Genomic DNA, 15,035 nt, shown 5'->3' with positions numbered 1-15,035 from the left:
TTCACTGTAGATTTTCTGCAACTGCTTTGTGTTGTTTGACATCCAACCCCTAAGTAAGTTGGTCACTCTTTCTGCTGTCCTTCCCTTCCCATTCCAGAAGAGATTGTACTGCTTCAAATGTAAACATATCCTTAGTTAAGTAAGCAGATCACAACTGTACACAATACTTCAGATGTAATCTCACCAAAGCCCTGTACAAGTATAGCAAAATATCCCTACTTTAAATTCCTTGCAATAAGCAACAGCATTCATTTGCCAACATAATCACGTATTGTAATACAGACTTGATTTTTGTGACTTACAGTAGAGGATATCTTTCTGTATCATAGTATTCTGTAATGTCTCTCAATTTAAATCAAATGCTGCTTTCCTAATCTTCCTGCCAAAATGGACAAGTTCAAATTTTCCCACATTAAACTTTATCAAACATTTGTCCAGTCACTTAATCTGTTCATAATCACAGTGCAGACTCTTCACAACTTATTCTATTACCTATCTTTGGGTAATCAGCATTTAACAACCATACATTTATTCTCTTCATTCAAGCTATTGATCTAAGTTAGAAATAGTTGAGGCCCCAGCATGGATCCTTGTGGAACTCCACTTGTTTTTTTCTTGTCAACCTGGAAACGATCGATCTATGCTTATTCTCACCCGGAGGTCTTAATTTGTGTAATAAATATTGATGGGCACCTTATCAAATGCCTTTTGGAAATCCAAAAATACCGCGAGGACGTTTTCTCTGTTATCCTTGTTGCTTATTACTTCCTTAAATAACTAACAAATTAGTCAAATACATTTACACAAAACCATGTAGATTTTGACTTATAGTAAGATTTCTAAGTTCTGTGCTTTAACCTTCTTAACAACAGACTCTAGTGTTTTCCATCTGGCAGATTTTATACTACCTGGCCTATAATTTCTTGATTTCTTTCTCCCTCCTTTCTTGAAAAGAATCTTGAATACATTTGCCATTTTCCAATCTGATGAGACAGTTCCAGAATCTAGGGAATTTTGGATATTGAAACTAATGCATCTACTATCTCAAGAACTGCTCCTTTTAAGACCTTAGGATGAAGTTCATCAGGTCCTGGTATCTTGTCAGCCCTTAATTCTAACATTATTCTTAGTATCCTTTTCTCAGTGGTTGAAATTGTTTTTATCTCTTCCTTTCACTGTTGATTTACGAGTATTTCCAGGATGTTATTTGTGTCTTGTATGAAAACAGACACTATTATCTTCAATGCATCCACCATTTCTATATCTCCCATGTTAATTAGCCAGACTCACTTTCTAGAGGACTAAAGCTCATGTTGATTACTCGCTTTCTTCTAAAATACCTATAAAAACTCTTTTTGTTTTTATTTTCTAGCCAGCTTTCGCTCATATTTTAAATTATGTCTTCTCTTGTTTTCAGCCATTCTCTGATGTTTTTAATACTCTGTCAAATCTTCTGACCTGCCAAAAGTCTTCATTGATTTGTCATTATTTTCTTTCAATTGCTATGGCATAGTTAGGAGGGATGAACAATTCCTTGACCCACTTGTGCACTGGTCACAACAAGGTTTGAATTTAAAATGGGAGATGTTGATGTCAAATATATATATTTTAGACTTTATAAATCTCAGTATCAGAAACAAGTCATAAGGTTCCTACAGTAATAAATAAAGAGCCAGTTTACTTTAAACAAAACTTACTCAAGTGAAGATGCAAAGACAATTAACAAGATGTTTATACTGTGTGAATAAATAAAACTACACTTCTTGCAAACAAACACACACACAGAATCTGTAAGTTTGGGATAAAATATAAACGCTCTGTAGAGTGTATTCTTAAAAGCACTTTGTTTAAATTCAGGAAAAAAAAATTATTCACAGATTGTCCAAATGTTAGTTTATGGCCAAAGTCACTTTGCTTATGGCCTGTCTTGGGTGTGTTACTGGATCAGTCACAGCTCACTGATGTTGCTTTTTAGGTCACAATGGTGTAGATTTTGATCTCTCCTTCAGGAATCCTCCACTTGTGATGGCAGGTTTTGCAGTGGGTTTACAACTCACAAACTTCGAACAAAAAGAGTTCAGAGGAAAGGCGGAGAGATAGGATGAAGGCTGTCACTCTAAATTATCAACGTTATTTCTTTGACTGTTTGTGTTAAAATCTAATATATACTTTTCCACCCACAATTTGAGACATATGACCTCTTTCTGAAAATATTACACATTTGATATCTCCATTCAAGCAACTCAAGATCTTTTCAAAGGCAACATTTTTGCCTAACTGCAGTAGCTTTTTTTCTAAAAATCTCAAGAGATAAATATGTGTCCAGTCAATTCTTTTTAACTTGATAATTCTGATAACACATCTTCATATGTTACCTTTAACTTCCTTGGTCATCCACACATTATGCATCCTTATCCTGATTGTGGTGATATAAAGTAATGATGAGTATGTTACATTGGTCTTTGCAGTTGAGGAAGAGGATAATGTGCTTGACATTCCAATCAGGAATAGAGAGGGGGATCAAGGAGTGTGGAAGGGGATTAAATTAATTTAAGCAGGGGAGAAAGTGGGAACAGGGGACTGAGTTGGATGCGCAACCATGATCATATTGGCAGAGCAGGCTCAAAGGGCCTAATGGCCTTTTGCTATTTTCTGTGTTTCTATGTGTGACTCACCAAAAGCAATATAAGCAGAAGAACAGCAATGAAAAAAATAATGGCACTTCAAAGTGATAATCTCCAGGACCAGATGGTTTTGTTCCAGATTAAAGGGTGGTTTGATCCAAGTTTTCAATATACTAAGGGTGACTAATAGGGTACATAGAGATAAGTTATTTCTGCTGGTTGGGAATATGACAACATGGGACAAAGTCTAAAAATTAGAGTAAGGCTTTTCAGGAGTGAAATTATGAAACACTTCTATTTGCAATGGGGTGAAGAAGTTTGAAACTCTTACCAAATGGCGATTGATGTTAGGTCATTGTTAATTTTAAATCTGAGATTGATATATTGTGTCAAGATGATATATGGTTAAATATAGGTACTTGAAGTTAGGTGACAAATTGGCCATGATTTTATTCCATGGTGGAACAACGCTTAAGGTGGTAAATGGCCTAATTCTGTTCCAGTTTAACCGGAATCGTTAAGGTAATAAGAAAAGGGGAAGAAAAAGACAAATTTTGACATTCAAAAGGCCATCAATAAGGTTTGCGTCATAAACTAAGTTCAAAAATATGGAGCATGTGGTAAATAGCAGGATAGGAGATAAGTTGTTTACAAAAGCAAAAGAGAATTGGCATCTTAGATGGTTAATCAGATTGACAAATGGTGAGAAGTGGTGATCCACAAGAGGTGTGTTACTGTTGAGACTGATTGCATTCAAAAGTTATTTGAATTTCCAGTGACTGACTGGCAGGATTACAGAATGAAATTTCAAGTTGGAAGGTTTCTACTGTAAAAAACAAGCAAAAAACAAAAATGATATTTTTGTAGGCAACATAAATTCATTCTTTAAGTTTTAACATTATCAAAAATCCCTGCCATGGCTATACCTTGCAATGACCCTACAGTGGATATTTTATTTCTAGGAACAAACCCAAAGCTGTATTCTGCTCCTGAACCACTGCTTCTGTTCTCCTTTCCTAGCCAGATAGTTTCTATTGTAAGACTGACTTTCATTTTGAAGTTCACCCTGGAAATTCCTCTTTTAAATCAAAGCTAGGTGAGTGTTTCAGCCAAATCTTAAATCTTCATGAACTTGGTCACTTCAATCTCTCACCCAATTTCTGTGGTGAACAATAATAAAAATGCATAAAGGCGCATGCACAGTGTATGTGAGGCTGCCAATGGCAATCCCAGCAGCAACAATATGGGGGTGTATGCTGGAAGAAAATAAAAAATTATTGAGAGTCCAAAGTTACCCAGGATGGAAAGATTGTTTAGTCAAGAATGGGATGGAATTAATGGAAGGTTGGCAGTAACAAGAGTCAGAAGACGATGACATGGAAGGGATGGGGTGGGATGGGGATGGCATTTAAGGGAGGGGGATAGAATCATAGAATCATACAGTACAGAAGAGGGCCTTCAGCCCATCAAGTTTGTACCACCAAAAATATACTAAAAAAAAACCAAAAATAATACCGACATTAGTCTCACGTTCCCACATTAGGTCCATAGACTTGAAAGTTATGACACTTCAAGTGCTCTTCCAAGTACTTTTTAAAGATTGTGAGATTTCCTACCTCAACAACTCTCCCAGGTAGTGCATTCAAGATCCCACAACCCTCTGGGTGAAAAAGAATTTCCTCAAATCCCCTCTAACTCCCTTTTGCCTTCACTTTAAAATTAAACCCCTTCGATATTGACCCTTCAATAAAGGGGAACAGATGCTTTCTATATACAGTATCCATGCTCCTCATAACCTTATGCACCACTATCAGGTCCCCTCTCAACTTTCTCTGCTCCAAAGAAAACAACTAAGCTTATCCAGCCTCTTTTCATAGATGCAATGCTTCATCACAGGCATTATCCTGGTGAATCTCCTTTGCAACCCCTTCAGTGCAGTCATATCCTTCCTATAATATGGTGACCAGAACTACAGACAAAACTCCAGCTGTGGCCTAACCACTGTCCTGTACAGCTCCCTGTATCAATGCCACAACTGATAAAAGCAAGCATCCCATATGCCTTCTTACATACCCTATTAACCTGTCCTACCATCTTCAGGGATCATTGGGCAAATACCCAATCATCCCTCTGTTCTTCTAAAGTTCCTCTGCTTCCTAGAGTCTTGCTACTCATTAAGTTCTCCCTTATCTTGATACTTCTTCCAAAGTGCATCATTCACACTTGTCAGAGTTAAATTCCAGCTGCCACTGATCTGTCCATATGACCAATCCATTTATATTCTCTGGATCCTAACACCTTCCTCCTCAGTGTTAAACACCCAGCTAAACTTTGTGTCAAACACAAACATACGTATCATCACCCCACATTCTCACCTACATCATTTATGAATATCAGAAATAATAAGGGACCCAGCACTTTGAGCAGCGTAGTGGCACAATGGTTAGCACTGCTGCCTCGCAGCACCAGGGACCCAATTTGATTCCAGCTTTGGGTTACTGTTTGTGTGGAGTTTGCATATTCTCCCTGTGTCTGCACCAATTTCCTCCCACAGTTCAAAGATATGCCGGTTATGTGAATTAGCCATGCTAAACTATCTCATAGTGTCCAGGGATGTGTAGGTTAGGTGATTAGCCATGATAAATGCAAGGTTATGGGGAGAGGGTGTGTTGTGAGTTTGGGTGGGATGCTCTTCAAAAGGTCAGTGCAGACTCAATGGGTTGAATGGCCTTCATCTGCACTGTAGGGATTGTAGATGACTGATGTAAATGTTATGCCAATGCATACTGGGCTCCAGTCACACAGTCTCCTACCACTACCCCCTTCTCCTGTCACTAAGCCAATTTTGGATCCAACTTGCCAAATTACCCATATTCTGTGAGCTGTTACCTTTTTGTTTAATCAGTTTCCCATGTGAGACCTTGTCAAAGACCTTGTTGAAATCCATATAAACTATATCAATTGCCCCAATCTCATCCAAACATTTGGTCAACTTCTCAAAAATATCAGCCAGATTTGTTAGGCATGACGTCCCTCTGACAAAGTCATGCTGACTCTCCCTTAACAAACCATGGCTCTCTAAATGGAGATTAATTCTCTCCTTCACTCTTTTCTACAATATTTTCCCCACCATTGATGTCAGACTCATTGGTCTATAGTTGACTGGTCTATCTGTACCAGCCTGATGGAGATTATGGATTAAATGTAACAAAATGATAGAAACAATTATTTATTACAACTTTATTCTTTGTTCTATAAGAGAAAATACGAAGACTCATTACAATTGAATGAAGAAGTTTAAGAGCAGCTGGCAAATGAATTAAAAGAATATGTTATCAATTATTCTGTAGACAAAGAAGATGATAACATCTAGATCCTGCAGAGTTAAAGTCAAGGTAGCAGCTGCAAAAATGTTGCCCCATAATTTGAGTCCTAAATAGTGACACTGTCTTGGAACAAGACTATAGTTAAAAATATCCCCTGATGTCCTTTTGGGGAGGATATCTGTCAACTTTTGCTGGTCTTGTCTACATGTGACTCCAGATCCATTTAAACCTAATTGACTCTTAACTGCCCTCTGGGCAATTAGGAAAGGGCAATAAATGCCAACTTAGCCAGCCTGATCCATATTCCCATCAACAATTTTCTTTAGTAATAGATGCTGAAATTATTGTAGTTAAGATTTCAAGGAAATAAGAATGTTTATTCCTCAATTAATATTGAATCCTTTGCATGTAAACCTACCTTTTCTACTCTACGGAAAATAGTTCCCTGTCAGACTTCCACGTTTCACGATTATAAACAAATCAGAAGGCCAGATTGTTTAAAAATTTGCATTATAACCCTGTGACTGTTGTTAAGTTTTGGCATCTATATGTGGCTCTTCCCAGAGTGGCAATTCTCGATTCTGTTAAACTCTTTGGTGAAAGAATAACCTGAACTCCTGTATTTAAAGAGGTATTGTTGCAAAACACAATCTACTAATTTGAGAACAAGCATGTTGTCATGCAGTCTGTGCCAACAAAGTTTATTTCAACGTCATTCGTTGGAGGTCAATCAATTCTGTCCAAGGCGGAAATGGGGTTAGTGACATGCTAAAATACTCAATAGTCATGCCATGAGAAAGGCAATTTTCTGTATACAACGGTGTAACACAGGTGTGACATCAGATTGTATACTTTTAAATAAATCAAACACAAGAAAAGATCCCTCCCTTGCCAGCAGAATCTAATTCCTGTAAATGGAAGCGAACGAACACGTAATCCACGTCCTCTCAACAGTGAGAGGAAGTTGCCCCTCCACTGATCTGATTCTGTACATGTCTCAGGCGCATGGTAACATACGGCAAATCAAACAACTACACCACCGGAGGTGTTTGGTAGCGTCTTGGGACGTGCGAGTTTGGTGTTGCACATCAGACCAGGAAGTATCGTGAAATTTATAAGAAGGCGGGACATCTCTTTTACCAGCAAGCTTTCAATGAGTCGAGTTTGTTCACTCCCAGTTGCTAGTTCGCTTTGGCATTTGTTTTTTTTTGCAGCATTTGGATTGAAGCAGTTTGTTTGACCGTATAAAGCGAGATTAAGCGTTTCTTATCATGTTGACACGGGTCCTTTTGCTGCTTTATTGTGTATTTTTAGCCCGGTGTAAAGAGCATCATACTTCAAAGAGGCAGGTGGATGACCAAAAATGTTCCTATCAGGTAACAAACGGTGGATCTTTGATGATAATTTCATGTGAATATGTGAGGGTTTTTATGAAATGTGTAAAACATAGTTACTTTGTTGCTTGTGTAGAGATTTACACCCCACACCACATTTATGAGAACGGTTTTGAACGTTGTTGCTCTAGAGATGTCCCCAAATAGACGTGCTAAATTGGTATATGTTTGGTGCAGTGCGAGGCCACCTTGTTTTATGCTCGATGCTGGTTTCTAAGTTTGGACCGCGGTGATGTTGCTTCGTGCATGAAGCCAGCTCGCCCCTCTTTGAGACGGGAACGCTTGATTGGGCACGTAGGCAGTGCGATATATGAGCAAGCTAATACATGGGGTCAGAGTCAAGGCCAAGCACTAATCACAGGCCTCCCGCATGTAACCACAACTCGGGTTACTAATTTAAGGGCGTGTCTGTATGTGTGAGGACATCAACATATTGACAAACATGGTTCCAACCATAGTGGGTGAAATTTCCTTTTGTTCATAAAATACCCTATATATGTTGAAATCAATGAGTCACAAAATCAAGCTAGAAAGTTTTATCCCTACCTATAGGATAGCAGATATCCAACTGAACTTGTATGCAGAATTTTTGTCATTTTTCTGTCCATTTCTTCTGAAGTTACTAGCTGCTTGGGTAAGGGGAACCTGGCGAGTGTTCAGAACATTTTGACTGCGGAAGAGGCATCACAGTCATATCCAGTTCTATCTGTGAACATCCAGACCTGTTTAGTATGGGAGAGAATGTCAGCTTTCCTGCTCCTCTGATGCTGCTTGGCCTGCTGTGTTCATCCAGCTCTACACCTTGTTATCTCCGTTTAGTATGGGATACTGGATTGTGATCATGACCCAGATCCCTAACTAAACCTCACTCCAGTAGCTGTAGTCTTGATTCTGGCCAGGCTTTGCTCAGTTTAAGTATTGGTTGGAACCCATATTCCAGATGGTGCCGTGATGTGCATACTACAGAGCACCAGTTATATTCTGTGTTTAGTAGGATGAATATAGTTACCTACTGATAGGAGTAGGAAGGGTCTCAAAGATTCAAAACACCACCATGCATTTTTATATTTGATCTGATGTTGGATTGAAGTTGTATTTCATGCAATGCCCAATTGTAATTTGTTGGTACTGTCCTTTCTCTGCCAATGAGCCTTACTTTTATTTGTCCTGAGAAAATGATACCTTGTACTACCTATTCCCTGTCCAAATCTCTTCACTTCCCTCTTCTCCTCCTTTAACCTCTACCTCTGACCAAGCAATTCCTAATGCTATTAAAGGTTACCTGGTGCCAACTTTTGTCTGATAATCACTCCCGTGCCATTCTGTGAGATGTTTCATAATAAAAACAGAAAGTGTGTAAAAATGATGCTGTTCTGCCAGCCACCTTCATTTGGGAAGGTATACTGGATTCAAAACATCAACTGTGTTTCTCTCTCCACAAATGTGGCCAAATCTGTTGCATTCACTTTGTTTTTAATGCTGATCTCTGGCATCTACACTATTTTTCTTTTGATATTGGAATGTTTTATTGGATTATAGGCATAATATATATGCAAGTCCTTGAAGTCATTAAGGCAGAGCCCTGATTCCAGATTTGCACTACAATATCAACATTAGTATAAAACAACTTGCTTCTCAATCCTAAATTTGCATCAAAAAGTGCACAAAATGTTACTTCTCTTCCTCTTCCAAACGTTATGGCCAGATTTAGAAATTGGTGTTGCATCAACTGAAACTTACTGTGCTATTTGTAGTATCATTCAGTACCACAGCATACACTATAATGATTCACTGAGCAGCAGAGCACAAGATTCAAATAAAACAGAAAATACTGGAAACAGTCAGCATACCGAGCAGTATCGATGGAATGTTGCAGATCTGCAACTTTTCTTAGAGGGAGTGAGATGAGCTGAGTTGCTACTGCAAAGAACCAGCATGGACATGACTGGTCAAATAGCTATCTTCTGTGCAGTGATGATTCTATGATTCTGTAAAGTTTAATGTTTTAAAATTAGATTTTTGCTACTAGTGCTACAATAAAAAGCCACACTCTAAATGATTTCTAGTTGTATCAGAATGATATATTTGCCAAGCCTTCAATCATTTCAAACACGTCTTTAATGGGCAAACTAGATTAAATGGGTATGGGTACACTTAGTTGACATAAAAAATTAATAATTCCTTTAACTTGCTAGGTTTATGGATTGATAAATAATTTTCATTTCCTTCCTCAAAAGCTGATTGTAATGTAATAGGAAGTGCTAACTTAGTGATTAGTTACCAGAATAATAATTCAGAGGGTCATGTTAATGGCACTGGGAACATGGGTTCAAATCTTATCAATGAAGCTGGGGGAACTTGAATTCCATTAATAAGTCATAAAATTAAACTATAATTAATTGCTTTAAAATTCCGTTTGGTTCATTAATCTGATATCCATGCTGGATTAAGAAGCACAGCAATGCGGATAACTGTTGACTGCCCCTCTGCGGTATCTCAGTAAGCTGGTCAGTTCAAGGGAGATTAGGGTTGGGTAATAATTGACGCTCGCACCCAAAAACCCAAAATGTTGCTGCCATTGAGATCAGCAAACCCAATTCAAAACTGGACAATGAACAAACCTATAAACAAGGTGCATTCACTACCTTAATTAAAAACAAAGTCTACTTTACTGTTTCGTAGCTTGCTCAATTGTTTTTCTATTAAAGAAATTTGAAGACATCTAATATTCAGTTTCGATAATTGTTTAACTTTCTCTTTAGATAAAAGTACTCATGTAATGCAGTGTTGCTGCTAAATTTTTATAACTGATTCATCCCCATTTGGGATGAATATTTGCAACTGTCTTGTAGAGAGGCTTTTCTGTTTAATCTTTTCCATACAACTTATGAAGAAAATCAGCAATATCCCACAATGGGCATTGTCTGGACTCTTTCTGATTCCTTTTTGACCTAGTCCTTCTATGCAATGTCTGCGTTGATTTTGTTATTTTTGGTCCCCCTCAGACCTCTTAAGTGAAATTGAGGATTGCAAAACCTTCTATTTCAGCATATAATGGGTTGTTAGAATTTCAAAACATCATGTGGCTCGACTCAGAACTTCATCTTAGTTTAGGGATTCACTGAATCTTGTATTAGGCAATTTTTCAGTGCCACACACCACATCCTTCTTAAACAAACCTGCAGAAAGTTGAGTAAATTCAGTGGTATTATGATTCTTCAGTTCAGTATTCTGTTCTGCAGAGGAGTCAGACCTGTTGAGTTTCTCCAGCATTCTTCTCCTTAGTTTCAGATTACCAGCATCCCCCGTATTTTGCTTTCATTACCAAACTCCTCTTGCTCTGCTTCGTAGATTTAGTAGAAGTAAAAAATCTATTTTAATTGATGATTCCTTCAAGGTGCACAGCATACTTGAATATTATAAAACCATTCTTTTTACAAAATACCGACCTTTCCTTGATTGTTTAGTGTTGCATATGGAGTACATTGAGTGGTGATGAACTTAAACTATGTTGATAAGGATAAGATCTTACTTACAGTAAATATGGAAGTGACAGAAATCCATCTCATGATTATGAAGTTATAGGTTTTCAGTCTCAGTTTATCTACGTATTGATTTGAATCAGAAATTGTTTTTGCATGGTAAAATATTGTCATGCCTCTGTGATTTAGTATGCTGGAATTTCAGCTCCACTATACTCTGTCGTCACAAAAGTTAAAGATTTTAAAAAGGATACAGAATTTCCTTTTAGATCCAGGTTGACAGAAGGCATAGACCAGATTCCTGTGCCTAACAAAATTAATTATTTATCACAAATAATTAGAGAGTAGCTACAGGTAAACAACTACGAAGCATCACCATACAACAAATTAAAATTCTAACACCTTATAAACTCCCCCTTATACACCCAGACAAGGAAAACAAAACATAGGTGTTATGGATGGAGGGAAAACTGGGAAAGTTCACGGAATCTGCTGAGATGACTCTTCTGATTCTTGTGATGGTCAGAATGCTGTTTCCTAGTCTTCCTGGTCTTCAAAGGCTGGAGGCTTTTGCTGGTTTGCAGGAGGTATGGGGGACAAGTTTGCACTTATAAAAGGTTTCTGACTTTTATTAATTAAGTCACAGCTTACAGCAACTTCTAAAGGAAAAATACACTGGTTTTCTTTTGGATTAAAGTAGATTTTACTGCAGAGAACAGAAAGAGCTTCTGATCTGGTGGAGGTCTGAAGGCTTCTCTCTATCTTATTCTCTCAGCCTCAAGCTGCTCAGCTACCTGAGAACCAATCGCATAGTTGTGCGAAACAAAAGGACTTTGTCATTGATAACTGACCACTAGACCATAGACTACTCAGCTTCTTATTGCCAACTAACTCTCCATTTGCATGCAACCCTTCAGTGCCAGTTTGTCTACAAAGTATAATTCAATTTCTGCTTGAATAATCAGCAGTATAAATGATGCTTACGATGAGAGTTGGGTTCCTTGCCTTCCAAACTGCAGCAATCCTTGGTTTTTAAGTTCTTTTCTTATTTCTCTTCACCATTTAAAAATGCAGAAAAATACAAGGACAAGTTCTTTTCAATACAATCACAATAATACTGTTGAAGGGAGAATTAGAAGTAGTTCAAAGGCTGTTTTCAACTGAATTATCACATAAATTGGTTTTAAAAAACTAAACTACAAATGCATATTTTAGCAAATCTAATGAAAATATTATTATTCTGGGAATATTGGATATACCTGGACATGCTGATAATGGTACATAGGAAGAGGAGTAGGCCATTCAGCATAGTAAGCCTGCCCCACTATTCAAGATAATCATGAGAGCATTTCAATGCCTTTCAGCCACCCCATCCCCATAACCCTGTGCGCCCTTAGCATTCAGAAACCTATCAATTTCTATCTTAAACATACTAAAAGAATAAGCTTCCACAGTCCTCATGGTAGAGAATTCCAAAGGTTCACAATCATCTGAGTTTAAGAGAAAAACTCCTAATTTCTGACTTAAGTGGTATATCCCCTTATCTTTAAATTATATCCCCAGTTCTAAAATACTCAATCAGGGGAAACATGTTACCTGCATCTACCTTGTTATTCCTCAGTATTTTGTAGGTTTCAATGAGATTACCTCTCATTCTTCGAAACCCTAGCGAATAAAGGCTCAGTTTTCCAAACTTTTCTCCTTTGGACAGTCCTGCCATTCTGTGAAAAAATGTCTGATGAACTTTCACGCACTCCCATGATGGCAAAAATATCTTGTCCGAGATAAGGAGACTAAAACTGAAAATCATATTCCAGATGCAGACTAACCAAGCTCCTATATAATAAAAGTAAGAACACCCTACTCCTGTAGTCAAAGGCTCTTGCAAGAATGCTTTCCACTCTATTTACTTCTTAATCGCTTACTCAACTTGCATGTTAGCCTTCAGTGACATCGACAAAGGCACCTAGGTCCCTTTATACATCTATACTTTCCAATTTCTTACACTTTAAGCAATTCTCTGAAATTTTTTCTCATATTGAAGTGGAAACATCATATTTTTCCCTACTAAATTCTATCTGCCAACTTCTTGTCAGTTTGCAAAGCCTGTCTAAATCCTCCTGAAGCCAACATAAAATCTTCGTTCCATTACACATTCCTACATAGCTTTGCATTGTCCGCAAATTTGGAAGTATTACATTTGGTCCCCAACTTCATACAATTTCAAGCAGCCTTTTAGCCATAATTGACCTGCCTGTCTTCAGGTTGCAAACATTGAACACTTGTAGTGGATTAACAGCTTCCTTCTCTCTAGTCCTGGTGACATTCGAATGATTTGTTGCCCGAGATGCCTTGCTAAGTCATTGGGTCTTTTCACACTGGCCCAGTTGGCATGTTTGAAGGTGGAGATGCACGGGCATGTAAAGTCCCGTAGGTGGCCTTAACACAGTAATCTGAAGAAGGGTCCCGACCCGAAACGTCAGCTTTCCTGCTCCTCTGATGCTGCCTGGCCTGCTGTGTTCCTCCAGCTCCACACTGTGTTATCTCTGACCCTAGCATCGGCAGTTCTTACTATCTCTGATTAGGTGGCCTTTCTGTCATTTACCCATTCACCCCCAAACCTATCTGAGATTTTCAGGGCTGGGGAGGTGTCAGGTCACCTGCCCAACTTTGGGCCTATTGAGGTCCTTACGTTGTCAATAAATACACTCATCTGCGACTGTTAGTATTTTACCTATGTCATGCAGGAAGCCTGGCAGCTTCAGCTTCTTGAAACCAGCTCCCAGTCTCCTTGGTGAGGCCCTCAAATTACCTAATGCTTCTAGACGTGTTAGAATTACCTATGCTCCCAGTAGTAACCACCACTCCTGGCTGATACTGTTCGGACCAGAACTGGCAGCCAATCTGATTGGCCAGCAGCTTTCCAAGGTGGGACTTGCTAATGAGACAGGGGCCACTGAATTTAATTGCTTTAAACTGCTGCAACTGTGATTGTGCTTGGGCTAGGCAGAGACTGTGGCATCCCATAAAATCCAACCCATCAACTAAAATGACCTGCCCATTGATTTTTGTTTTAAAATTGAAAGTCCTAGGGCCTGACTTTGATTCAGCTAAAGTCCATTCAGTATAAAATTAAAATTGGGCTTTTGGTATCAGTTAATAGACATTTAGACAGTTGTGATGTGAAAATGTTCCCCGTATTAAACTTTCAAATTTGATTTTGATGGGAAATATAATTTACATCCATAAACTTGAGTCTCAATCTTTCATTATTCTTTATTTAAACTTTTGGCAGAGGGTTTATATTCTCACATGCAAATTACCCATATCCATCTGTTCATTGGAAATGGAGTGTTTGCATGTCAGTAAATTCCATGGTTATGGTCATTAACATCTATGCAAGCAATTCTGCATCGTGTGCTTCTTCTCTTTATCCCTTGCACAAAGGAAATACAAACGTTCACAAAGGTGGCTATTTACCTGCTAGGGGCAGCACATTGGCTTAGTGTTTAGCACTGCTGCCTCGCAGCACCAGTCACTTGGGTTTGATCCCAGCCTCGGGCAACTGTCTGTGTGGAGTTTGTACGTTCTCCCCATGTCTGTGTGGGTTTCCTCCAGGTGCTCAAGTTTCCTCCCACAATCCAAAGAAATGCAGGTTAAGTGAATTGACCATGCTAAATTGCCTATTGTGTCCAGGAATGGGCAGGCTAGGTGGATTAGCTGTGGAAAATGCAGGGTTACAGGAATGGGGTGGGTCTGGGTGGGATGCTCTTCGGAGGGTTGGTGCGGACTCGATGGGCCAAATGACCTGCTTCCATACTGTAGGGATTCTATGATTCAAAACAGACAAAGCATGCATGTTACAACAGAAATAATTGGCATTTCTTTTCCCAACAATACTGGTGAGAAATATAGCATTGTCCTATTACTAAGCATCGATTCTATCAGCCAATTCCTTAAAAACATTGAAAGTCATGCTTTGAGGCATACTGTGAAACTCAGGCGTTCTGCTCTTATAGCAAAATGGCAAATGTCGTACCTGCAGCAACCCGTTTCTAGTATGTAAATTTACAGTTAGAAATTTGACTATGGTTTTATGTAGAAACCGTGTCCTTTTGATACAAGATAAAAACCAAAAGAACTGCGGATGCTGTAAATCAGGAACAAAAACAAAGTTGCTGGAAAAGCTCAGCAGGTCTGGCAGCACCT

At 38.5% G+C, this 15,035-nt stretch overlaps 2 protein-coding genes across 3 annotated transcripts in view; both read left to right on the top strand.

Annotated features, from left to right (window-relative positions):
* Positions 1 to 15,035, top strand: part of gnpnat1 (glucosamine-phosphate N-acetyltransferase 1) — a 190,989-nt gene that overhangs the window by 153,825 nt on the left and 22,129 nt on the right. The gene's annotated exons all lie outside the window — the stretch shown is intronic.
* Positions 6,905 to 15,035, top strand: part of LOC125483671 (ERO1-like protein alpha) — a 15,889-nt gene continuing 7,758 nt past the window's right edge. Inside the window, exon 1 of the mRNA XM_048599857.1 lies at positions 6,905 to 7,326. Coding sequence (XP_048455814.1) covers positions 7,222 to 7,326 — 105 coding nt within the window. The 5' untranslated portion in view covers positions 6,905 to 7,221. The remainder of the gene's footprint in view (positions 7,327 to 15,035) is intronic.

Source organism: Rhincodon typus, chromosome 8 (assembly GCF_021869965.1).
Source record: "Rhincodon typus isolate 14 chromosome 8, sRhiTyp1.1, whole genome shotgun sequence".
NCBI classification, from domain to species: domain Eukaryota; kingdom Metazoa; phylum Chordata; class Chondrichthyes; order Orectolobiformes; family Rhincodontidae; genus Rhincodon; species Rhincodon typus.
The sequence above is the reverse complement of the archived record's forward strand: the minus strand, read 5'-3'. Positions and strand labels throughout refer to the sequence as shown.